The sequence below is a fragment of the Bubalus bubalis genome, chromosome 16 (assembly GCF_019923935.1).
Source record: "Bubalus bubalis isolate 160015118507 breed Murrah chromosome 16, NDDB_SH_1, whole genome shotgun sequence".
In the NCBI taxonomy this organism is placed as follows: domain Eukaryota; kingdom Metazoa; phylum Chordata; class Mammalia; order Artiodactyla; family Bovidae; genus Bubalus; species Bubalus bubalis.
Window position 1 is genome coordinate 41,797,605 of NC_059172.1, and position 27,021 is coordinate 41,824,625.

General features: G+C 42.2%; 1 protein-coding gene and 1 pseudogene across 1 annotated transcript; both read right to left on the reverse strand.

Moving 5' to 3' along the window:
• Positions 1-1,607: 1,607 nt before the first annotated feature.
• NRIP3 (nuclear receptor interacting protein 3) lies at positions 1,608-27,021 on the reverse strand. The gene is made up of 7 exons (XM_006051590.4): positions 26,751-27,021; positions 7,509-7,670; positions 6,914-6,996; positions 4,337-4,476; positions 2,516-2,568; positions 2,318-2,412; positions 1,608-2,017 (listed from the first exon to the last, which is right to left on the reverse strand). Exons 1-7 carry the CDS (start codon positions 26,922-26,924, stop codon positions 2,002-2,004), a joined length of 723 nt encoding a protein of 240 aa, XP_006051652.2. The 5' UTR covers positions 26,925-27,021; the 3' UTR covers positions 1,608-2,001.
• On the reverse strand, positions 3,007-3,238 carry LOC112579756 (annotated as a pseudogene).

Genomic DNA, 27,021 nt, shown 5'->3' on the forward strand with positions numbered 1-27,021 from the left:
CAAGCCAAGGAACTTCTAACATGCCTCTCTTGTGGCCAAGAGTCGAGGCTCAGACTGGGACTTCCAACTAGGGAAGGAAGAGGTGAAAGTATTTCAACTCAGTCCTAGGGTAAGAAGTAGGCCAAAGTGGTACCATGAAAGGTGAGGGAGGAGAGTGCAGAGGCCTCAGTGGAAAAGTACAGATGCTCCCTGTGTTAAGAAAACAAGGGTGAATTGAGCGGGCACTGAAGACTGGTAATATGGGGTCACCCCTGTGGAGCATCAGATGCGGCCTCCCCTGCTGTGGCTGTGCTTAGTTTTCCATCTTGATTTCTCTGTAGAGGCTGATAAGAATGGGGCTGGGGGTGACCCAGTGACGACTGGCTACAGTATGGCTGCCTACCTGTTCAAATGGGGGTCATGTCACCAAGCTCATAGTCTTTAGGGAGCTTCTGAAAAGCTAACAACATTCAGAGTTCCAAAGAGCAGTCTGGTAGAAACAGTAGCTGAACACTGGACAAAATAGTTGGTGGGGATGTGGCAAAGTCTGAAATACGATCAGTGAATACTTGAGGAACTACTCCTATGAACCAAGGGTAGACTTGGGAATCTCCTATAGGGACACCCACAGCTGGCTATTTTTCTGACTTCTCTGAGCACATCTCTGACCAAACTGAAAAGGAAGATTCCATTACAGGTATCTATACGTCCAACTGACACCCCAACGGAAGGCTGTGACCTCTTTGAAAGGGGTCAGGAAGTACTGAGGAGTCAGAAAAAGTTGTCCTTAACACTACCAGCTCCTACCATGCCTCTTTCCTTACACCAGGACAGAAGTGAAGAGCTCCCCAACCCTTGATTCCCTACCAGCAGGTTTCATTCCCAGACCGCCATCCCAGAAATGTTTCCTTAGGTAGGCATTCCCACCAACTGACTCTATCCTGTTTTGGACCTGCTCTAGGTCTTCTCCTCTTCTTTCCCTACTCCTGCTCCCAGCTACTTGAGTCCAAGGCAGACAAATAACAGGCTAGACAGAAATACTGACTGGATCTTGGGGGTATCAACATCCGACAACAATGCCCAGGTTATTTACTGAAGCCTTCAATTCCATCTGAGAGTGGTTAATGTACTTCTGTCTGTGATTCCTTCCTCCTTCTCCCCTCCAAGAAGTTCAAGGTGAGGAGCCACCTCATTCATCTTTATACCTGTGGCTTTTAGGCATAAAGATAAGCACCTAAATGTGACAGCTTGGGTCAGGGAACTTTTAGTGGGCGTAGCACACAGGAGGGAGGGCTATCCAGGTCCTCTGGCATCCATCCCCAAAGCATATCCTTCCCCTACCCTGCCTTTTTACAAACCCTTACCTCTTCATCCTCCTCTCAAGGCTTGAAGCCACAAATGAAAATGAACATGGCCTTGGCTTTGGCTTGTCTGGTCTGAGTTCTAGGTGCCCTCTGCCACTGACAGTATATGAGCTTAGACAATTCACTTGCCTCTCTGGTCCTTTAAATGAAAGGGTTGGACTAGCCCATCTCTCTGAGTTCTTTCAGTTCAATTCATACTTGAGAAATCAACAAATGAATTAGAAGAGATTCTAATTCAGAGCCATAGGTATTCTGCATAAGAAGTAAAGGTCAGGTTTCTGTTTATTACATATGTTAGCTCTAGGAGAAGCAGCAAGTTATCTGAGGAGAAATAGAACCCGGCAGCCCCTATATTTGACTAATAAAAGCAAATTCCTTTAAGAAGCAGAGAAATAGGCCATAAGTGAGACCTGGCAGTGTCAAAAAGATCTATAAATTAAGTGGTCAAAGGAGTAAAAAACAATGGCTATAACCAGACAAGATCTCTAAGCACAGACTAAAGTCTAGAGAGGTCTGGGAGGGAATGAGCCCCTGGAGCTTCTACTAGAGGGTAGGACTTGGTCCACAGCAAGTTGCTGCTGCATTTGGTTCAAACCCAGTTTTTTCAATCTGTCAACCTGGTGTGTGTGCACACGTGCAGACATGCTGTAGGCTGTAGTTAGGCTTCTGAAGTGCTGAAATGAGAAAGAAATGGAAGAAATGATACCAACTTCAAAGAAATTAGGCTGAAGGCACGTACAATATTAGTTTAAAAGCTACTCACTTCCTCCACCACACTATGCAATATCAATCACTACTCATTCTGAAACACGGGCTACAGAATTGTGTGGGATTGTGAACTCTGGGGGTGAGGAGGGGTGTCATTGTTATGTGATTGAAAGTCAAAAGCAGGATACAATCCAATATCCTGTGTGAGAACCCCTCCAGTTAATGACAAATGGATTTGACTTGACCTGACCCATTCTGGCACTCACTTATCTTCATTCAAGGAAATTGTCTCCACAAAAGGGATTTCTTCCTTGTCTGTCTTTCCCATGATCAGCCGGTGCTTATCCAAGTTTATGATGCACTGAAAACAAAACAGGATCACTGGTTACTGTCAATGATTTCACTGTGTAAGAGAACCCTCACCTCAGGCAAAAGGTACCAGTGGGTTATAGAACCAATCATACCTTCAAGGATCGGAGAGTCTGCAGACCAAGAGACAAGTTCTTCTCATTATCCTCTAATAAGGAAAACAAACAAACAAACACCTAGGATTTAACCATTCCCATGTTGTTTAGAAATCAGCCTTATCACCTTTAGGTTCTATACAACTTCCCTCTCTCCCATCCATCTAATAAACATCTACTAAGCATTACTCTAGGAGAAGGCAATGGCACCCCACTCCAGTACTTTTGCCTGGAAAATCCCATGGATGGAGGAGCCTGGTAGGCTGCAGTCCATGGGGCCGTGGAGAGTCGGACATGACTGAGTGACTTCACTTTCACTTTTCACTTTCATGCATTGGAGAAGGAAATGGCAACCCACTCCAGTGTTCTTGCCTGGAGAATCCCAGGGGCGGGGGAGCCTGGTGGGCTGCCGTCTATGGGGTCGCACAGAGTTGGACACGACTGAAGTGACTTAGCAGCAAGCATTTCTCTCTTTTTTATTTTCATACAAAGCCACTCACATGACCCTTTTTTTTTTTACTTTCCCAGATAATTAGAAAATAGATCATCAATAACCAATGGCAGTTACAAAGAAAAAACACACTACCAAGAATTGGCTTCACACTCAGTAAGGAACACTGTACCTCTCCCTCGTGGCTTATGGGTACAATAAGAGTACAATACCCACTCAAGAAAAATTCTCTAGCAGTGAACTATAAAGATGATTCCTGAAAGCACAGTCTTAATCTCCTGCCATAAGCTGCTGCTGCATCCATGAAAGCCACTCACTTTCTACTGATGGCCACATTTTTGTCACTCCCCTTGCCTCCTCACAAGTATTTCCATCTTACATCCCATAATTCACTAAAATGGCAAACTTTAAAACACCATTTTTGCTCATAAATTGTTCAGAAACCCTTCAAAGCAGCAACAAGCCACATCAAAATACATGGCTTGCTTCTGAATCCTATGAGAAGCTGCTATTACCCCGCCCACCGCACTTGGAGCCACCAGGGTCCAAGTACCGTCGCGGTGCCCCTCTGCAGGCCAAGCAACCTGCTTCCTGCCACGGGTCCATGTGGACTGCCTCTCGCCTGCTGGAGAAGTCTGCAGACTTGAGTTTCTTATATTAAGTAATTTGCCCCAGATCATTATAATTTGAGCTTCCCTGGTGGATCAGGTGGTAAAGAATCCACCTGCAATGCAGGAGACCCAGGTTCAATCCTTGGGCTGAGAAGATACCCTGGAGAAGGAAATGGCAACCTACTCCAGTATTCTTGCCTGGAAAATCCGACAGAGGAGCCCGGTGGGCTACAGTCCATAGGGTCTCAAAGAGTCAGACACGATTGAATGACAAAAGGTGGTAGAGTCAAGATTCAAACCCAGGTCTTCTTAACTTTAAAGGACAAAGAAAGGCCTTTGGACAAAAACCAGGAACTTAGAGTAGTGGGGAATAGAGTACATGAGAGAAAATACAGGAGTTGGTGAGAAGTTATGATGGGATTTATGGCAAAGGAGTAAGAGGATCTTGCCCTCTACCTCTAACTAGCCCATGGAAAGTTCTCAGGAGCCACTTTTACTGGCACACAGAAATTTTTGTTTTGTTACCCCTTGAAATTTTTTATTCTCTGAGTGATTTTCAACATGTCTTGAATGTAGCTCAAGGCCCATCTGGTACTTTGGAAGGCAAAAACTGGGACAAGGTTTATAGTACAAAAAAGTGGAAACCTGGGGTTTTGAAGAAGTCAGTACTTACAGGCCTGAGATCCCATGAGGGTTTGGTGGAAGGACGGAGAGGGTTTACCTTAGGGGTCCACAGGCGCAGTCCCCAATTCAACTCACCAACCACAGCTGCTGGGCAGTCCAGGCGGAGGGAGCCCAGTGTGATCACCAGGTGCTCAATCTGGCCCACAACTTTCAGATGCCGGGGTAGAGAAAGCCTCTCTCCTTCATGCTTGTGAGATCTGACATGCTCCTTGAGTCTGCACCAGAGAGCAAATACCAGAATCCCCTTGGCAGAGGTTTCTGATGGAATCTGGCAATGCCTACCTTCTGACACACAGCTGGAATATTCCAGGGATTTCCTGGGTTAATTTATCAAAAGAAAATGTTAGCCTACATTTCTTGTTTGAGCACTTTATCCTAAACATGCCAGGGGGTATATAAAAATATATATAAAGATTTAGCTCCTGTTCTAGAAAGCTATGTCACTATCTGCACTCGTGGGACACACTCAGAGAATCCTTTTCTGCATTCAAACATCCCCACCTATGTGCAAGGCAGTTTAGTTAACATAGCTTTTTACACGGAGAAGGCAATGGCACCCCACTCCAGTACTCTTGCCTGGAAAATCCCATGGGCGGAGGAGTCTGGTAGGCTGCGGTCCATGGGGTCACAAAGAGTCAGGACACGACTGAGCGACTTCCCTTTCACTTTTCACTTTCACACATTGGAGAAGGAAATGGCAACCCACTCCAGTGTTCTTGCCTGGAAAATCCCATGGGCGGAGGAGCCTGGTAGGCTGCAGTCCATGGGGTCGCAAAGAGTCAGGACACGACTGAGCGACTTCCCTTTCACTTTTCACTTTCACACATTGGAGAAGGAAATGGCAACCCACTCCAGTGTTCTTGCCTGGAGAATCCCAGGGACGGGGGCGCCTGGTGGGCTGCTGTCTATGGGGTCACACAGGGTCGGACACGACTGTAGTGACTTAGCAGAGCCTTTTACACATCTGTGGGTAAAGATCTCAGAGTGGACAGATTAGTCCCAATTTTAGAAGATGCTTTGTTCAATGTCTAATTTTCTCTTTGTTTGTTTTAGTCTATCTTCTTCACTTAGTCTTAGGCTATAAGGTTGGTAGAGGTAGGTACTTACTTGCTGAGTGCATTGATATTGGTTAATTCCTAGTTAATTTAACTTGTCTGTCTAGAAGAGAAAGGAAAGAACAGCACCAAGGTTTCACACAGTTATGTAAGCTGGTTGGAACAGCCAGCATCCGAGCTATTATGAGTTGGTGGATAAATACTTAATTATGGACTCTCTGTGCCGATATTTCTGCTTTACTCCATTTTCTCTCTTTTGGTGTTACAGCCTATGCAAAAGGAAAATAATTGCAGTTTTATAGATGGTTATTAACTCCTCTGGAATCATGGCAGTCTACTGCCTAATTATGCACCAGGACACTATTAGTCTTTCTGGAAACATCATGTTGCACTATAGCTCATCTCTTCACTGCATAAAAAGGCTCAGGATTCTTCCCACAGGAGCACTTGTGTCTTTGGACTCCCCCACCACCCTAAATAGCAATGCACAAAACCCATAGAGCCAGCTGCAAAGAGTCCGCGGTGAGGGGTGAGAAGGTAGAAACGAGAAGGAACAGGTCCTGTGGGCAGAAGTCACTGATATACAAATCAAGATTTGTGCAAGTCCTGCCTAAGAACAAGAATATTTTTTAAAGTAGCTTAAAATGGGCCATTACATCTACTCTAGTCATTGTTTCAATACAGAGATCTGGGCTGGGGGATGCTTTGTTGTACTCAGAGCTAGAGAAGTGGAAAAAGATATTGGACTGATCCTCCCAATTCTGGGCTAGACCTCAGGGCCCACCTGGTATTCTGAAGAAAAGAAAAGGAAGAAGAAAGAGAATGAAAGAACGGATTGAGTGAAAAGGAGGAAAGATACAAAATGCCTTTCTCTGACTAAAAAAGAGGGAGAACCCAATTCCAGCTTTTAGAGAACTTAATATATTCAATATATGAGGTGTCTGCCTCACATCCAGTCCACAGCAGGGGCAGCAGTAAGATCTGATTTTACATGTTATTTGCAGAAAGGAAAGACACTAATCACACCTGTGATGGTTCAGGCCCAATAGCTCTATTCCACGGTCTGACTGATGCTTCTTGGGACAGGCAGGGTGACCTCCAGAACTCCAAGTAAGCCAAGGTCAACCACATCCCTGATTTTACTTCTCTGGGCTATACCTACAGGGCAGCTCTTTTTAATTTGCTGTCTGGGAAGGGCACAAATCAGGATCAGGGCATGGCATGCAATGAGTCAAGGATTTCATATTCTCTCATTCCAGAGCCCAAAGGTCTTTGTTCAAAACTCAACTGATGGGAGATAATGCTTCCCTGGCGGCTCAGATGGTAAAGAATCTGCCTGCAATGTGGAAGACCTGGGTTCAATCCCTGGGTAGGTAGGGAAGGTCCCCTTGAGGGGGGCATGGCAAACCACTCCAGTATTCTTGCCTGGAGAATCCCATGAACAGAGGAGCCTGGTTGGCTACAGTTCATGGCGTTGCTAAGAGTCAGACATGACTGAGTGACTAACAGTTTCTGTTTTAATGGAAAGCCTGAACTTCAAAATAAATTCAAGCAAAGAGCATATAGCATCTGACTTCTAGTACAAGGGGCTACTTACCCCAGTCTGTCCACACAGGCTGAAGAGATGAGATTATATTGACAGCCTGTGTCAACCAAGGCTTTCACATCCTTTCCAGCACACTGTGGAGAGAAAATATACTGTTCAACAGAAGCCAGAGATGCAAAAAGGAAGAGAAATCCAAAGAGCAAGCAGCAAGATGTCACATGAAAGGCAGGGTTGGAGAGCATCCTCACATTTATGGAGGATAGTGTCCCATCTGTATCCATTATGGTGTCTCCTTTGAGGGGTTCTTTTTCCTGCTGATTGTAGAGCTGACAGAGGATCCCAAAGGACTTTGGGATGTTTCCTTGTATACACAAAGTGGCTTTTAATTGTGTGTGTGTGTATCACATATCCCTTTGTAAATCTGATGAAACATTTAGTCCTTTTCCTCATAAAGGATGAACATGCATACAAAATACTGCATACACTTCCAGTGATGCACAGAGTGCCCCCTTAAAACTCATTTATGAATTCCATGATAACATCCACATTCTATACAATTTGGAGGAAAGGGCCCCATTATTGGGATCTTATTAGACCTGAATCCTACTCTGCAGAAAACCTGGAAAAGTTATTATCAGAACTTTACCTGGCAAGAAACCAAAATCATGTCATCATCCTCAGACTTCTTCAGCCCCTCAGACTTGGCCTGATTGAATTTGTTGGTCTTGGAGGCCCAAGGGACACGACTGCTTCGGAGCTTAGATAGGTTGGTTTCCATGAGGCGCCTCTGCAGAATGTTATGAGGTTGCTTGGGGAACAGAAAGCAGAGGCTTCTTAGTGACAGGCCATGTTCCCCTTCCCCTATTGTCTCCCAGGTGCCATGGAAATAATGAAGGAGTCTCACATAACGGAGTTCCACCTTTGCCTCTTATTTATTCTTCCCTCAAGTACAGATTTCATGAGTATTATCAGAGCAGGAACTATCAGAACAGTAGACCAACCTCAAATGAAAAAGCAATATGGGATTCTGGGAAATGTGAACAGGGCCAGTATTCCATGGCTAAAGAAAAGTAAGGGACTCTTGTGATTTGTACTACCTGGGCTTGCTGCCTTCCCTTCCCTTACAAGAACATTTCAGGAGAAAAGTGGCTTTAGTCTATGTGGGATAAATATATCTTTCCAGAGGACTTATAAGTAAGGGCAGCTAATTCTCACAGGCCAAAGAAACCTTCTTAGCACTGGTTTTCAGGAGTTCTGTATACTTCTATTTCAAGTCTCACTTCCTCACAGTCTTTATCTTTTGGACTCAAATGCATATGCCTTAGTGACTTGGCTCTCTCCTGTTGGTTGAGTCATCCAATGGGGTGGATGAGGTGGGAAGACAGGTTATACCTGCTGAATAACCCTCTTAGGAGATACACATTAGAACCTGGCAGAAGCCATGAGAATCATCCTTACCATTATCCCCTGGACTTCAAGAAGCATAAGGCTTCTCCTGCCATATGCTTGTTATCCATTCTCTCTCTTAATGGGCCACTCTTAAGTGGAGTATAAAGGGGGCAGAAACTGACCAAGAAGTAGGGGGCTTAATTAGACCTTATATCCATGCCAGGACACATAATGTTAGGAAGCAGAATAAGGAATGTGAATTCAAGTGTGCTCTTTGATAGTGCTTAGGAGAGTTACTAGGGTAGATAGAACTATGTTCTACTCTTTCTACTCCAAGTGGCCTCCAGAAAGTGTAAGCCACTTCTTGAAGTCATTTGACCTGTGAAATCTCTACAGGAGCACATTATTCCCAGTTTACAATAATACTTAAAATCCCTCAGAGGATAAAGCCTTATCCTAAGTATCTTCGTGACACATTCTAGATGGCATTTCAATTCTAAAGGGAAGAGAGTCACTCCTAGAAGCCCAGAGCCTAGAACATTCCCTAGCAAGGGGGTAGAATTGGAGAAGTCTTCATTATCCACCATCTCACAAATTACTGAGGAAGAAAGGAGTCAGAGCCATGACTCACTGTAACCCTGGTGAGGCGAAGAAATAGATTCCCAAAATACACTGATTCTTGGCAAGGCAGATTCTAAATTAGCATCCTTGGGAAAAGGAGGGGGGTGCATTTAAATGAAAATGAGGGATTCTTAACTTGATAAGGAGCTACAGGAAGTGCTAACTTTGTCAGATTTCCCAATTTGACCCTGGGAGAATGCTTTGCTCTGCAAAAGAAACAGAAATTCTTCGTTCTTATCTCTTTCACTAATAAGCCTAGATTTATATGAAAGCAGGTGTTTGTTTCTGTCAGATCCATGCTTAGCAGAACCAACTCAGATAAGTTGGATTTGTAGAACTGAAGACTGAAAGGGACTTCAAAGGCTGTCTAACATAGGCCCTCCTAACCTAAAGTTTGTGGCTTTCCTTCTACAGTGGTCTTGCTGAATACCACTTTACCTGGATACTCTAAATCTTGAGAGGAGTCTAATCATCGGACAGATGAGGCAAATGAGGAAGGTTCTGAAATCATTTCCCTTGAGTCATCTCTCTTCTGATTATTCCTCCTAGACCCCTTCTCCACAGCCTATATATTAATACACACTCCAAGTTCTCATATACTGGGGAGAAAACTCCACAGAACTCCAGACCCTGTCTCTTCAATGCCACATCCTAACCTAATCATGTGCTAAGTCATTCAGTCCTGTCCAACTCTTTGCCACCCTATAGACTGTATCCCGCCAGTCTCCTCTGTCCATGGGATTCTCTAGTCAAGAATACTGGAGTGAGCTGTCATGCCCTCCTCCAGGAGGTCTTCCCAACCCAGGGATTGAACCTGCATTGGCAGTCAGGTTTTTACCACTAGCACCACCTGGGAAGCCCAATCTAATCACACCCTTGTCTTAATTGGCCTTTAATAAAGGTTGAAATCACTATTCTATTTCCTGACATTCTATATTTTTTCACTGAAATCACTTATGATCCCACAATACCAATAATGATCTCCTAATTTCCAAATCTGATAGACATTTTTCAGCCTTCATTCTCTAGGGCATTTGGCCCTGGTGACTATTCCTTTGTTTAGTAACCAAAAAAGGTTTAAGCATAACACATGTTCAATGTAAAATATTCAAATATCACTAAAGCATATACAATTAAAAGGGAAAGCTTCCTCAGCACCTCACCCTTCTTAGTTCCACTCCCTACAAACGACAACCATCAAATTTAGAAGAATACCCTTCCTTTTTTTGCTTAGTTCCATGTGAGATCTTAGTTCCCAAACCAGAGATTGAACCTGTGCCCCTTGAATTGAGAATGCACAATTTCAACCACCACCAGGGAAGTCCCCCCAAATTTTAATGCATTTACAAACATAAATAAAAATAGGATCACATCATAATACTCTTCTAAATTAAAAAAAAAAATTTTAATATATGAAAGGCATTTTTCCATGTCAGTACATATAATTATTTTCATTTATTTTTATAACTAAAAGTATTCACAGTACAGTTCAGGAGTTGAAAATTCACAGCCAATAAACTCATATGAATCTCAGAGATGCTTCTCTGTAGTCAATTAATTATGGCCTCATGTTTTAAATGACAATGTAACTGCACATTTACCTCTGCTCCCAACCAAAATTTCACTAAAATGATAGTCAAGGAGTTAGAAAGGCCTAAACCTTTCACAAAAAGAATAGTAAACAACAACAAAAGAGACATTGACAAAATCTTGGAATCTAAAAAACAGACCAAAAACTGGTAAATGACTAGACTAGAGAAAGCTAAATTCTTCACACCATTCTACTTCATGGAACACTAGAGTAGCAGAGGCCACCAGCTATCCATGATTTCCTCTTCTTTCTGGACAGATACGTAGATTATGTTTCCCAGTCTTTCCTGTTGTTAGATAAGGCCGTATGACTGAGTTTGGCAAGCAGAATGTGAGGAAAAGTGACACACACCTCTTCTAGGCTTGGCTCATAAAACTCTCCTGTGCACACTCCTCCATACTCTTCTCCTATTCTGACTGGCTGAAATGGAGATGACCCCTAGGGTAACCTTCCTGGAGGTAACATGTTTAAGATAAAAAGCCACCATCAGCCTGAGTCCCCAAATGACTACATGGAAGAGGGCTATCTTGTTGACCTTTCCACTAGAACTGTTACTTTTAAAACAATAAATTATTATATTTGAATTATTTTATACTTGGGGGTATAAAGCATATATATGCATATTAAAAAGCAGAGACATTACTTTGCCAACAAAGGTCTGTCTAGTCAAAGCTAGGATTTTTCCAGTAGTCATGTATGGATGTGAGAGTTGGACTATAAAGAAAGCCAAGCACCAAAGAATTGATGCTTTTGAACTGTGGTGTTGGGGAAGAATCTTGAGAGTCCCTTGGACTGCAAGGAGATAAATCAGTAAATCCTAAAGGAAATCAGTCCTGAATATTCATTGGAAGGACTGATGCTGAAACTCCAATACTTCGGCTACCTGATGCGAAGAACTGACTCATTGGAAAGATCCTGATGCTGGGAAAGATTGAAGGCAGGAGGAGAAGGGGATGACAGAGGATGAGATGGTTGGATGGCATCACAGACTCGATGGACATCAGTGTGAGTAAGCTACGGGAGTTGGTGATGGACAGGGAAGCCTGGCGTGCTGCAGTCCATGGGGTTGCAAAGAGTCAGATATGACTGAGCAACTGAACTGAACTGATACTTGGGGGTCTAGCTGTAAACGCAGTTTTCCTACTTAAAAACCCTGGGAAAGCTGATGAATCTTAGAGATATTAGAAACTACAGTTGGAGGGTACAATTAGAGCTGGAAAGAGATTAATATAAAGCCTGCATGGGACTCCTACTTGACCCAGACAACTGGGAAGAATGCCAATACTTTATTCTTTTTTGTAAGAGTAAATCAAAAGATTTTGGTTGGTTGATAGTTTGGCTAGGCTTAGAACAGATTCCTACAACAGCTGAGGATGAGGGTGGAGCACCCTACTACACCAGAACTGAAAGATATGAGCTTACAGATTGAAAGGGTTCACATGGAGCCTTGCATAATGAAAGATAAAAGATCCACACCAAGATTTCACACAATTAAGAATTTTTGGAATATCATGGATGACAAAGATTCCAAAAGTTTTTAGAGAGAAAAAGAAGATTCAAACACAAAGGATTAGGAATCAGAATTACATACAACTACTCAATGGTAATAATGGAAGCTTAAAGACAGTGATGGAAGCAAGGTCCAATGCTGTAAAGAGAAATATTGCATAGGAACCTGGAATGTTAGGTCCATGAATCAAGGCAAATTGGAAGTGATCAAACAGGAGATGGCAAGAGTGAACGTTGACACTTTAGGAATCAGCGAACTCAAATGGACTGGAATGGGTGAATTTAACTCAGATGACCATTATATCTAATACTGTGTGCAAGAATCCCTTAGAAGAAATGGAGTAGCCATCATAGTCAACAAAAGAGTCTAAAATGCAGTACTTGGATGCAGTCTCAAAAACAACAGAATGATCTCTGTTCATTTCCAAAGCAAACCATTCAATATCTCAGTAATCCAAGTCTATGCCCCAACCAGTAATGCTGAAGAAGCTGAAGTTGAACAGTTCTATGAAGACCTACAAGACCTTCTAGAATTGACACCCAAAAAAAATGTCCTTTTCATTATAGGGGCCTGGAAGGCAAAAGTAGGAAGTCAAGAAACACCTGGAGTAACAGGCAAAATTGGCCTTGGAGTACAGAATGAAGCAGGGCAAAGGCTAATAGAGTTCTGCCAACGGAATGCACTGTTCATAGTAAACACCCTCTTCCAACAACACAAGAGAAGACTCTACACATGGACATCACCAGATGGTCAATATCAAAATCAGATTGATTATATTCTTTGCAGCCAAAGATGGAGAAGCTCTATACAGTCAACAAGACCGGGCGCTGACTGGGGCTCAGATCATGAACTCCTTATTGCCAAATTCAGACTGAAATTGAAGAAAGTAGGGAAAACCATTAGACCATTCAGGTACAACCTAAATCAAATCCCTAACGACTATACAGTGGAAGTGAGAAATAGATTTAAGGGACTAGATCTGATAGACAGAGCGCCTGATGAACTATGGACGGAAGTTCGTGACATTGTAAAAGAGACAGGGATCAAGACCATCCCCAAGAAAAAGAAATGCAAAAAAGCAAAATGGCTGTCTGAGGAGGCCTTACAAATAGCTGTGAAAAGAAGAGAAGCAAAAAGCAAAGGAAAAAGGAAAGATATACCCATTCGAATGTAGAGTTCCAAAGAATAGCAAGGAGAGATAAGAAAGCCTTCCTCAGCAATCAGTGCAAAGAAATAAAACAATAGAATGGGAAAGACTAAAGATCTCTTCAAGAAAATTAGAGATATCAAGGGAACATTTCATGCAAAGATGGGCACAATAAAGGACAGAAATGGTAGGGACCTAACAGAAGCAGAAGATATTAAGAAGAGGTAGCAAGAATACACAGAAGAACTGTACAAAAAAGATCTTCATGACCCAGATAATCATGATGGTGTGATCACTCACCTAGAGCCAGACATCCTGGAATGTGAAGTCAAGTGTGTCTTAGAAAGCATCACTATGAACAAAGCTAGTAGAGGTGATGGAATTCCACTTGGGCTATTTCAAATCCTGAAAGATGATGCTGTGAAAGTGCTGCACTCAATATGCCAGCAAATTTGGAAAACTCGGCAGTGGCCACAGGGCTGGAAAAGGTCAGTTTTCATTCCAATCCCTAACAAAGGAAATGCCAAAGAATGCTGAAACTACTGCACAATTGTACTCATCTCACACACCAGTAAAGTAATGCTCAAAATTCTCCAAACCAGGCTTCAGCAACACGTGAACCATGAACTTCCAGATGTTCAAGCTGGTTTTAGAAAAAGCAGAGGAACCAGAGATCAAATTGCCAACATCCGCTGGATCATGGAAAAAGCAAGAGAGTTCCAGAAAAACATCTATTTCTGCTTTATTGACTATGCCAAAGCCTTTAACTATGAGGATCACAATAAACTGTGGAAAATCCTGAAGGAGATGGGAATACCAGACCACCTGACCTGCCTCTTGAGAAACCTATATGCAGGTCAGGAAGCAACAGTTAGAACTGGACATGGAACAACAGACTGGTTCCAAATAGGGAAAGGAGTACCTCAAGGTTGTATATTGTCACCCTACTTATTTAACTTCTGTGCAGAGTACATCATGAGAAATGCTGGGCTGGAAGAAACACAAGTTGGAATCAAGACTGCTGGGAGAAATATCAATAACCTCAGATATGCAGATGACACCACCCTTATGGCAGAAAGTGAAGAACTAGAGCCTCTTGATGAAAGTGAAAGAGGAGAGTGAAAAAGTTTGCTTAAAGCTCAACATTCAGAAAACTAAGATCATGGCATCTGGTCCCATCACTTCATGGCAAATAGATGGGGAAACAGTGACAGACTTTGTTTTTTTGGGCTCCAAAATCACTGCAGATGGTGATTGCAGCCATGAAATTAAAAGATGCTTACTCCTTGGAAGGAAAGTTATGACTGACCTAGATAGCATATTAAAAAGCAGAGACAGTACTTTGCCAACAATGGTCCATCTAGTCAAGGCTATGTTTTTTTCCAGTAGTCATATATGGATGTGAGAGTTGGACTATAAAGAAAGCTGAGTGCTGAAGAATTGATGCTTTTGAACTGTGGTGTTGGAGAAGACTCTTGAGAGTCCCTTGGACTGCAAGGAGATCCAACCAGTCCCTCCTAAAGGAGATCAGTCCTGGGTGTTCATTGGAAGAACTGATGTTAAAGCTGAAACTCCAATATTTTGGCCACCTGATGAGAAGAGCTGAAAAGACCCTGATGTTGAAAAGACCCTGATGTTGGGAAAGATTGAAGGCAGGAGGAGAAGGGGACAACAGAGAATGAGATGGTTGGATGGCATCACCGACTCAATGGACATGAGTTTGGGTAAACTCTGGGAGTTGGTGATGGACAGGGAGGCCTGGTGTGCTGCGGTTCATGCGGTCGCAAAGAGTTGGACATGACTGAGCAACTGAACTGAACTGAACATATTACAATATTAGCATAGTAGGAGAGGGGACATGATGGAGAGTAATAAGAGAATTAAGGAACAGTTCAAAAATTTTTTAAAGTTTTAAATTATATACATGTATATTTTTGATAAAATATAAATTTTAAAAATATACCCTATACATTAAGAAAGCATATAGCCACAAGAAAAACCAACTTTATGGGGCTTGAATGGAGGTATATTTTCTTCTCATATAACAAGAAGATGGAGGTAGGTAGCTGCAGGCATTAATTCAACTGATTAACAATTTCAGGGCTATTGTTTCTGTAATTTTCATGGATATTCCCTCATGGTCTTATAATGGGTGCCCCAGCTCCAGGCATTTCATCCACATCCAAAAAAGGAGGAAGGAAGAGGGGACTCTCTGTCATCTATCCTTTTTATCAGGAAAGCAAAAGCTTTCCCAGAAGTTCCCTCAGCAGTTTTCTGCCTGTATCTTCTTGGTCAGAATTCACATGGCTACTTCTAATTTAGCCAACTAACTCTGTCTGCCAAATTGTGCAAAAACTAAAGTGCATGTACATGTGTGCATATGCACACACATGTATGCATGCTGATACCCCCCCACACACCCCAATAATATAACTTCAGTTCAGTTCAGTCCAGTCGCTCATTTGTGTGCAACTCTTTGTGACCCCATAGGCCGCAGCATGCCAGGCTTCCCTGTCCATCACCAACACCCAGAGCTTACTCAAACTCATGTCCATCAAGTTGGTGACACCATCCAACCATCTTATCCTCTGTCGTCCCCTTCTCCTCCTGCCTTCAGTCTTTCACAGCATCAGGGTTTTCTCTAATGAGTCAGTTATTCACATCAGATGGCCAAAGTATTGGAGCTTCAGCTTCAGCATCAGTCCTTCCAATGAACATTCAGGACTGATTTCCTTTAGGATTGACTGGTTTGATCTCCTTGCAGTCCAATGCAGATGTAATGTCAGATTATCCAAAACCCTTAGCACCTATTTTTTTTTTCACATATGCCCTACTTTCTGCATTTTAAAACAGTACATCATCTGTAAACATTTGAGTCTGTGGTACAAACACACCTCAATTTACATAACTACTAATGGACATTTAGATTGTTTCTACATATCTGCCATTAGAAACAATGCTTTAATAAACAACATTCCATTTTTCTTGAAACTCTCCTCCACTGGCTTCCAAAACCACTTTTCTGTCTATTCTACATCTATATCATTTATTGGTTCTTTTGCCTCTGCTCATTTCCTAAATGTTAGTGTTCCTCATTGCTCTCCTTGGGTCCCCTTCTCACTTGACAGAACATTTAAGGGCAATCTTACCTACTTTCATTGTGTAAATAACTGCCTTTATGATGATGACTCTGTCTCATGCCCCCCTTTGCTTCTGAGTTTCAGATCCATAGAACCAACTGTCTCTTTGAACTTCTCCACTTAGACACCTCACAGGCACTTTCAAACTTAACTTGTCCCACTGATCTTTCCCACAAAACTTGTGCTTTCTCCCATAATCTTCATCTTGGTGAGTGAAATTCTGCTGTTTTAACACCTCACAGATTCCTCCCCATTTCTGCTGTTATAGCTAAGTTCAAATAATCTCCTAAAACATTGTATCATGGTTTCCTTCTCCTGCAGTGGTTCTCTTGCCAGCTGTATTAAACACAAAATACGCAATTTAGCATTTAAGACCTTCCACTAACTCATCCTGCTTCCCAATCTTACCTTTATTTCCTCCATGAAGGTTTTCTATTTCAGCAAAATGACCACTTGTCACATACTACCTTGAGTAAATCACTAATCTCTCTAAGTATTACTTTTTTTTATCAGTCTCATATTCTTCATCAGTAATAAAAGAGGTATGAGCTTCAAAGTCCTGTTCCATTTTAATGTTCTGGATTACTTCCTTTCCACTAACCTGGTAAAATGGCACCATTACCCACCCACCCATTTTGATTCTTTTGATTCTCAGAAGAGAATCAAACTTCCTAACTTTCCATCCCAAGTATATCCCGAGTTGGTCCCCAACTTACAATGGTTCAACTTCTGATTTTTCAACTTTGTGATGGTGCCAAAGTAATACACATTCAGTAAAAAACATACTTTGAATCCTGATCTTTTCCGGGCTAGTGCTACACAGCACAACACTCTCTCATGACACTGGGCAGAGGCAGTAAGCTGAAGTTCCCAGTTAGCCTCATGATCATAAGGGCTAACAACTGATACACTTACAACTCTTTTGGACCCATACAACCATTCTCTTTTTTTACTTTCTGTGTGATAGTCAATAAATTACATGAGATATCTGATACTTTATTTTAAAATAGGATTTGTGTTAGATGATTTTGCCCAATTTCAGGGTAATGTGTTCTGAGCATGTTTAAGGAAGGCTAGGCTAAAATATGATGTCCAATAGGCTAGGTATATTAAATGAATTTTTGACTTAACAATATTTTCATCATATGATGTGTTTATAAGGATGTAACCTCATCGTAGGTTGAGGACAATCTGTAGTGTTGCTGCTTCCTCCAAAATTTATCTGGTATCAATCTACTTCTCCCCATCTTTACTACCTCCAATCTAATCTAAGCCACTGTCATCCCTTATCTGTGCTATAACAGCCCCCCCTGGCTTGTCTTCCACCTCTTCCTTCACTCTTTTCCAAATCATTCTCTACATAGCAACCAGAGCAAGCTTTTAAAAATATGTGAGATAATACATTCCCCTACTTCAAAGACCTTCAATGACTTTCCATTGTTCTTCAGACAAAATTCAAACTTCTTACCATGGTCTATAGGGCTCAGCACCATCTGGTCCTTGTCTATTTCTCCAACCTCCACATACATACCATTATTGTTGTTGAGTCACTCAGTCGTGTCCAACTCTTTGTGACCCCATGAACTGCAGCATGCCAGGCTTCCTCGGCCTTCACTATCTCCCACAGTTTGCTCAAACTCATGTCCACTGAGTCAGTGATGCCATCCAACATCTCGTCCTCTGTCGTCCGCTTCTCCTCCTGCCCTCAATCTTTCCCAGCATCAGGGTCTTTTCAAATGAGTCGGTTCTTCACATCAGGTGGCCAAAGTATTGGAGCTTCAGTTTCAGCATCAATCCTTTCAATGAATATTCAGGGTTGATTTCCTTTAGGATTGACTGGTTTGATTTCCTGGCTGTCCAAGGGACTCTCAAAAGTCTTCTCCAGTACTACAGTTCAAAAGCATCAATTCTTAGGTCCTCAGCCTTCTTATGGTCCAACTTTCACATCCATACACAACTACTGGAAAAACCATAGCTTTGACTGGACAGACCTTTGTTGGCAAAGTGTTCTCTCTGCTTTTTAATACACTGTCTAGGTTTGTCATAGCTATTCTTCCAAGGAGGAAGCGACTTTTAATTTCACGGCTGCAGTCACCATAGGCATTGATTTTGGAGCCCACGAAAATAAAATCTGACAGTTTCTATATTTTCCCTGAAATCTGACAGTTTCCACATTTCCCCCATCTATTTGCCGTGAAGTGATAGGACCAGATGCCATGATCTTCGTTTTCTGAATGCTGAGTTTTAAGCCAACTTCTTCACTCTGTTCTTTCCCCTTTATCAAGAGGCTTTTTAGTTCCTCTTCACTTTCTGCAATTAGAGTGGTATCATCTGCATATCTGAGGTTGCTGATACTTCTCCCGGCAATCTTGATTTCAGCTTGTGATTCATCTAGCTGGGCATTTCGTATGATGTACTCTGCATATAAATTAAACAAGCAGGGTGAAAATATACAGCCTTGATTTACTCCTTTCCCAATTTGGAACCAGGTTGTAGTTCCATGTCCAGTTCTAACTGTTGTTTCTTGTTCTGCATACAGGTTTCTCAAAAGGCAGGTAAGGTGGTCTGGTATTCCCATTTCATTAAGAATATTCCACAGTTTGTTGTGATCCACACAGTCAAAGGCTTTAACATAGTCAATGAAGCAGAAGTAGATTTTTTTTAATTCTCTTGCTTTTTCTATGATCCAGCATATGTTGGCAATTTGATCTCTGGTTCCTCTGCCTTTTCTAAATCCAGCTTGTACTTCTGGACGTCCTCAGTTCACATACTGCTGAAGCCTATCTTGAAGAATTTTGAGCATAATCTTGCTAGCATGTGAAATGAGTGCAATTGTGTGGTAGTTTGAACATTCTTTGGCATTGCCTTTCTTTGGGATTGGAATGAAAACTGACCTTTTCCAGTTCTGTGGCCACTGCTGAGTTTTTCAAATTTGCTGGCACAATGAGTGTACTTTAACAGCATTATCTTTTAGGATTTGAAATAACTCAGCTGGAATTCCATCACCTCTACTAGCTTTGTTCATAGTACTGCTTCCTAAGGCCCACTTGACCTCACACTCCAGGATGTCTGGCTCCAGGTGAGTGACCACACCATTGTGGTTATCTGGGTCATTAGGAGCTTTTTTGCACAGTTCTTTTCTGTAGTCTTGCCAACTTCTCATACATTCTATATATACACTCAAAATCCCTTTTCCATTCTAATGCCTTTGCACCTGCCATTCCCTCTGTCTGAAATGTCCTCCCCCTAATACTTCAAATAGTTAGCTTGCTCTCATCATTCAAATCTCAGCTCAAACATTACTTCCTCAAAAATATCTTCCCTGACCATACTATTTAAAGGAGGTACTCCACCTCTTACTAACATATCCCACTATTTCTTTTGTAGTAATTGTAAGTTCAGAATTATTTTGCTTATTTAGTTGTTTCTTATTTCACTCCCCCCACTAGAGTATTAATTTCACAAGGGCAAGGGCCTTGATTGTGTTGATCACAGCTATATCTCCAGGTCTTGATGTAATACTGGATGGACAAATATCTATATTTCACTTTTTCAAAAAACTTTTCTTGATCAACATCATCTAGTTCTTCCTTTCAGAATTAATACTGAATGAACAAATCTCTACACTTCACTTTTTCAGAAAGCTTTCTTGATCAACATCATCTAGTTATTTCTTTCAGAATCCCTTCAATACTCATACATTACATAGTTTGTACTACTTGCATTCCCACTCCTTGAGTGTTGCTTTGTAAATTTGCTTAAGTAGTTTATTTTATGTCTATTGAAATATTGGCTTTCCAAGGGCTATCTTCTACTTTCCAGATATCCTTCAAGATGCACCGCACTAGTCAGATAGCTGCTGCAGATACTATGGTGGCCTTTTGGACATAACTATCAAGTCACCTTCCTGATGTGGATCCTGCTTTATGTTTTAGTTCAACAAGGCAACTACTAACCTAAGTAGTCCCAGGTTCTCTACTGTTTCCGCTAATGTGGCTGCTAAACCTTAACCAGCATTTAGGCATCTAAATCCTAAGCAGGCAAGCTCAAATGTGAGGTCTTTATCACCACCAGGAGCTTCTGAAGGAAATGAGCCTTGTGGGCAGTGTTGTATTCTAGGTAGCACAGCTGAGGTTAAATATTAAATATTTCTTCTAACCAGCCTGTAGAGTGGGAAGAAAAGTGAGTTGAGAGGAAGCAGGCTATACTGCAGGATACCATGGGATCATGATTTAAACAAGAACTTCTAAGGTCACCTTCTCAATCACTTACCTATGCTGCACTGAATCCACACAGAATCAGTCTAATAGATCTCTGTGGTCCATAGGATGGGGCTTCCCTGGTGACTCAGAAGGTAAAGCGTCTGCCTGCAATGCAGGAGACCTGGGTTCGATCCCTGGGTAGGGAAGATCCCCTGGAGAAAGAAATGGCAACCCACTCTAGTACTCTTGCCTGGAAAATTCCATGGACCGAGGAGCCTGGTAGGCTACAGTCCATGGAGTTGCAAAGAGTTGGACACAACTGAGCGACTTCACTTTATAGGATGGACCAGACTGGAAAATAGAAGAAATTACAGAAGTCTGCCTTCTTTGTAGTATTTACTCTCAAAGGAGAAACCCAAGATTTCTAGCTTAAAAATAGAACACTCAGAAATAGGGGTCAGCAAATATGGCCCACAAGTCAAATCAGCCTGTTGTGTACTTTTGTAAATAAAGTTTTATTAGAACACAATCAACCCCATTTGTTTACTATCTATGGCTGCTTCTGCATTATAACAACACAGTTGAGTAGCTGAGACAGAGACTGGCCTGCAAAGCCAAAAACAATTACTATCTGGTCCTTTACAGAAAAAGTTTGCCAACTCTTGACTTAGAGTATTGTTTAAAATATATATGCTTTGGAGTCAGACAAAGCTGGGTTCAAGTTAGTAAGTACCCTGCAGAGCTTTTGTGAGGATGAAATGAGATGGTCCATATGAAGCATTTAACGTTGTGTCAGGTATAGAGTAAGCATGCAAATGTTAATAATTATATGTATGTGTATATATGTATTTTAAACCCTCATGTTCAACTTAAAATTGAAGCTGATCACTTTTTTTTTATTAAAAGGGCATGAAATCAGCTTACTCCGTTTTCATCCTCATGTATAGTTTGTAGACAGACATGGACTCCTGACTGACTCTTACTTCAAGCCCAATATATATGTCTCTATCTGGTCTTGGAAATCTAAAGGGGCACTAATTTCTGTGCTTTCTCTTTATTTACAAGCTGAATATACAACACGTGACCCTTTCTACACCATAGAAACACAGATTATCCTTGGGATTACAGCTGCTCAAAATCACATGGGACTCTACCTAAGGCAGTCTGTCACATTGCCCCAGGCCTTCTGTGTTCTGTCTCTACTTTTGCCTTATGACCCAATAGTCATGCTTTTTCAAAGAGAACAGCCTTATTCCTGAGACAGTAGTTTCTCAGTTACCCCTGGTGGGCTGCATTATTGTAGGAAAGGATTTATACAGGGGCAGGGAATTCAACCAGATAACCTATAAAGTTCTTATTCTGAGGTTCTTTAGGGCATGCTCTGGAAGCACCCTCCTCTCTATATATCACAGTCAGTTGACTCTCCAGGGGATGATAAAACTCTAATCAGATGTTGTTCTCCATCATGATTGTCATACCAGGTCAGAGTAGTCACTGATTCCACTGAACATCTCTAGTGTTGATTGACTGTAATATCTTGACATGGCATAAGCTTCTTGGTGGTATTATTCATCTTCTCATGGAACTATCTATTCAACATCTACACTTGAATAAATAATAGACATCCCAAACTTAACTTGTTCAAGAATCAAATTCCTGATTCTTATTTCTTAACTTGCACCTCTTAGCCATTTCAGTGTATGACAAACTTTACTCTTCCAATGACTAGATCAAAACATTAGCGTCACTCTTGACTACTCCTTATTTCAGATCTTTAATCCAACTCTCAACTAAACTTGTCAGCTCTGTCTTCAAAATAACCCAGAATCTGGTCTTTTCTTGTCCTCTTCACTGCTAGCACACTACTCTGAGGCACCATCATCTTTACCTAGATTACTATCTAAATGCTAACTAACCAGCTTCCTAACTAGTCTGCCTGCTTACATGCTTGCCGCCTACAGCCTAATCCACACAATAGTCTGGTTTGTGAAATGTCACATCATCTCACCCTTTTGCAAAAAGTTTTCCACCCGTTTCCCTTATCAGATTAAATATCTATACAGTGACCTATAAGGCTCTAAGTACTGTGGCCTCGCACTATCTCTCTGATGTTGTCTCCTAACACTTCCTCTTGCTCATTTTGCTCTGGCCACAATGGCCTTCTTATAATTCTTCAATCACATCGAGCACAATGATGTTTGAGCCTTTGCAGTGGCTGTTCCTTCTGCCTATAACATTTTTCCCCAAGATATTTTGCTCTCTCACTTCCTTCAATATCTCCTATAGTGTCATCTTACCAGAGATGCCTTCCTCGATCACCCTAGATAAAACAGCAAGGCTCTACTTCATCCTACCTGGCCATTATACTCTCTATTCCCTTATCCTGGTTTATTTTCTCTATAGCGCTGATTACAACGCGATATAGTATATATTTACTTGATTTATTTTCTACCTTCTCGCCCACAAGAATGCAAGTTCTGTGAGGGCAGGAAACCCGTTTTGGTTCACTATTATATCTTCAATACCTAGATTATGCCTGACATGTAAAAAGTGCTCAATAAATATTTGGGGAATAAATAAATCAATTGGTCCTATCCTTCCCCCAATCTATAAACTCCTTGTATAGGTAAACTTTGCTGTTTTCTTCTGTGTGCTCCTAGCACTTTGTCCTGAACGCAGCTAGTGTTCAAATAATGTTTACTATAATTAGGATTTGATCATGGCTCTGGAAATCTTCAGTTTGCATTAGATACTGATTTATACTGCTATTTCATGCTCCTCTTCTAAAACTCCAAAGTCCTCTGGATCAAAATCTACAGCATTATGGATGTCTTGTGGCATTATGAAAAATTAATATATAGAGTAACACCCAAGGCTGCCCTCATTGACAGAGATTCTGATCAGGAGGATCAGATACTCAGAGTATTCCTTGTGGCTGCTGTGTCTGACTCTTTTTTGACCCCATGGACTGCACCCCACCAGGCTCCTCTGTCCATGTGATTTCCCAGGCAAGAATACTGGAGTGGGCTGCAGTATTTCCTTTTCCAGGGGATCTTCTCAACCAAGGATCAAACCTGCATCTCCTGCATTAGCAGACAGTTTCTTTACCACTGAGCCACCAGGTAAATCCATACTCAGAGTACAGGGCTGGTTATTTCACAGTCAGTTGGCTTTGCTTTATTTCCTTCCCCAGCCTTTTAATTTTAGTGAGTTTTCTTAAAGCACTTGGCTATACACAGAAGCAATCACAGATAAAAAAGCAAAACTCTCTTTTTATTCCTGAATAAGTAAGGATATACCCTGATGGTCAGTACTATTATTATATAAGAAAGACAGCATATTATACCATGACATGACTATTTTTAAAGGTTGAAAAGTCTTCACCTCAATGAGAAGAATATTTATTAATCTGATAGCTAAAAAAAAGAAATTAGAATACACAAAGTTCCAAGAGTGGTTTTTTTCTAGCTTCATCAACTTGAATAATAATAATAAGTGAAATAAAATATTACTCACTTATATTTCTGATTTTAGTTCTTAATCTAATACACACACACACAAACTGCACAAGATGAAAGGACAAACAAAATAAGAGAGTCAGACATAAGAAATAAGATTAATTTCCACAGTAGACTTTGCAGCAGCCAACTACACACAAACAGGAATAGGGCAAAGGCACTTCCCTGGGGCCAAGAGAACAAGACCATGTTTGACTGTCTATGGATGCTCTTTGCCAATAGAAAACAAAAGTTGGCAGGCTGGATTCAAATAGTGAATATTATAGAAACAGCATGGTAAAAGGTAGATAATTCAGAATACTCAACAATATAATTCTAATATAGGTCACCAGTATGAAGAAAACAACCTATCTTCTCACTAGCACAAACCCCAAAGTCAGTGAGAACTAATTCATCCTTTCCCTCCTATCTTCCTCTGGTGCCGCCCCTTCCTTTTCTTGTCCCACTTCTATTGAGTTTGTACTATAGACTTATATAATCAATTTTGGGCTTCAGTAGTGGCTCAGGTGGTAAAGAATCTGCCTGTTTTGTACTATAGACTTGTTTAATCAATTTTGGTATCCTCCAAATTTCACTTCGGTGACAGAACATTGAGTCAACACTGGTCTATACCACCAGCTATATCCATAAAGACAAGTGACACAGTACTTCTAAGGTTATTTCTAAGATTATTCAGAGGCAGCAGCATAAGGTCCAAGAAAGCTTAAGCATGCCACTTCACCCCAGTACTCAGAGCTCTCCTAGCCCTATCTCAGTCTGCCTCGGCATCTGTGACTGGTTCTAACTCTTCTGTGCAATCACTTGCATACTCCAGGTGTGAGAACAGTGAGAGAGTATCAGCTCCCTGGCAGTGGAGGGCAGTGGGGAGAGAAACTGTGAACCATGGGTTAGGGTCTCACAGTAAATTGCAGTGTGTCACATCCATGGCAATAACCTGCTTTGAGGATGTTTCTTCCTTCTGGCCTACTGCCTGTTCCATATTAGCAGCTCCTGTGTGGCTCAACTGAGACAGACTGGAGTCAGAAAAGCAGATGGAATTCTTCCTACACAGGATGAAGCAGTATAAAGAATGCTTGGCAGAAGAATGGAGAGGCAGTTCCTCAGGGCTAGGAAACTCCTCGACATCCCAGGAAAACCAAATGTGAAACATCTTAAATTCAGCATGAAGGGGGGAAAATTCCACACTTGACTTATTTTTCTATTACTGTTTATTGGCTCCTGAGGCTTCCAAGAACTAGGATTATTTTGGCCTGAAAGTAAGAAGATTTGTACCAGATTTCCTAAATGAATTTCGACTGCTGTAAAATGGAAGGAAGGAAGAAAAACAGTCATCTCTTTTCTAAGAATACATTTCATTTATCCACCACTCTAAGTTAGCATGAATCAGATTACCTATCCTGTGGCTTGTTCGAGTAAAACATTCTTTAAAAAACATAGCGGGATAACTGAGTAGACACCCCCTGCACATAAATAGCTAAAAATAATTCTCTATCACAATGGGGGAGGGCAAATCTGATCTTGATATCTATGTCTCATTAGAGTTGATAAAATTTTTAAAAAAGAGAAGTGGATTCAGCAGCTCTGCCGTCCATACCCAACATGTGGCTGGAAATGGCAATTTCAGTGGTCCAGGCTGATACCCTCTTCCCTGACAAATTAAACATTCCAAAAGCTCAAAAATACTGGCAAAATTATACAAAGCATCCACTTCATTTAAAAGACATTTAAGTAATGCTTCATAAATTATTGCCTAGATGAATAAAGTGATTATGAACTTCAAGAAAACAAGTTAAACTACAAGAAAATTCCAGATGAAAGTACAAAACTCAACATCAATTTGGTGCAGCACCACTACAGTGAATTAAGGAGGGGAGTTTGATACAGTTCTTTAAACTAGTAACCTTTATCCCCCTATAAGATCCCCCCTATAGATAGAGGACAGTATGGTCTTTGAACTCAGACCTCCAGTTCTGGAGTTTCTCCTTCTTAATGCCAAGCACAACCTTGCTAGGAAAAGAAAGAAAGAACTGCGGGAGACCCAGCACAGATCCAGCTCCACACATTAGCCGTTGAAGAGAGGGAGCAGCCTGGCTTTCTCCCTCTATCCACTCTTTGGTGATGGAGCAGCAGGAGAGGAAAATGATGAAGAGAGGTCTGGGGCTCAGGAAACCTTCACGGTCACCCTTTTTCTCTCCCCGCCCCCTCCCGTTGGAAGGTCAAGGGTAGATGAGACCAAAATCAAAAGGAGAAGTAGATTTTGCACAGAGGGGAAATGGATTCAACAAAAGCGATCTGGATATGGTGACTGCCCAGAAAGCCCCCTTCCCACTTCGTTCTCTCCTCCTCACACCCACTAGGAATCACAAGACGGGCCAAGCAGCCTAGGAGGCAGCTGGAGCTACCCTGGCCGCGAGGCTCAAGGCCCGGGCAACCAAACTCGGCACTACGAATAAAGGAAAGGGGAGCTGAGGACAAGAAGGCAGGGTCTCTTCTACTCCAGAGGAGAAAGAAGGGAGGAGGGTGTGCTGAAGGGAGAGCGAGCTGGAAAAGCTACTCTGGAATCCCGAGAGAAACTGAAGCAGGGGGATGCTGGATGGAGAGGAAACCCCAACAGAGCTACAGAGACAGCGGACAGCGCTGGAGAAGGAGGGGGCCGGGCTGGTGACTCAGTGAAAGCGGCGAAGGGCGGGCCCCAGGAGACCTTACAGCGCAAAGGTGACAGGCCGCCTCGCGCGGGGTCCCCGAGGCGGGTGCGGCCGCGGGGGCTCACCGTGTCCTTGGACGAACCCAGCTTCTTGAGGCCGTCCAAGGGCAGCAGGTCGGCCGAGTCCTTGTGGATGAACTGCACGGCCTGCTTCATTCGGCGCTGCTGCCTCAGCGACGCCGCCTCCCGCATGTCTGTCTCCTTGCGGCCGCCCTCGGTGAGGAGCCCTGAGTAAAACATCGCTGAGGCGACCGCGGCCCAGCGGCCCCGTCGCTCCCCGCTCCACGGCAGCCCTCAGCCTCGAGCTCCTCCAGCGCAGCGAGAGCCGCGCGCCTCA

Coding starts and splice junctions, on each gene's coding strand:
- NRIP3 (XM_006051590.4), bottom strand. CDS start 26,924: ATGTTTTACTCAGGGCTCCTCACCGAGGGCGGCCGCAAGGAGACAGAC. Junction 4,477..6,913: donor GCCTGTGTGGACAGACTGGG/GTAAGTAGCCCC, acceptor TCTCTGGTGCAG/ACTCAAGGAGCATGTCAGAT. Junction 2,413..2,515: donor AGACTCTCCGATCCTTGAAG/GTATGATTGGTT, acceptor TTTTGTTTTCAG/TGCATCATAAACTTGGATAA.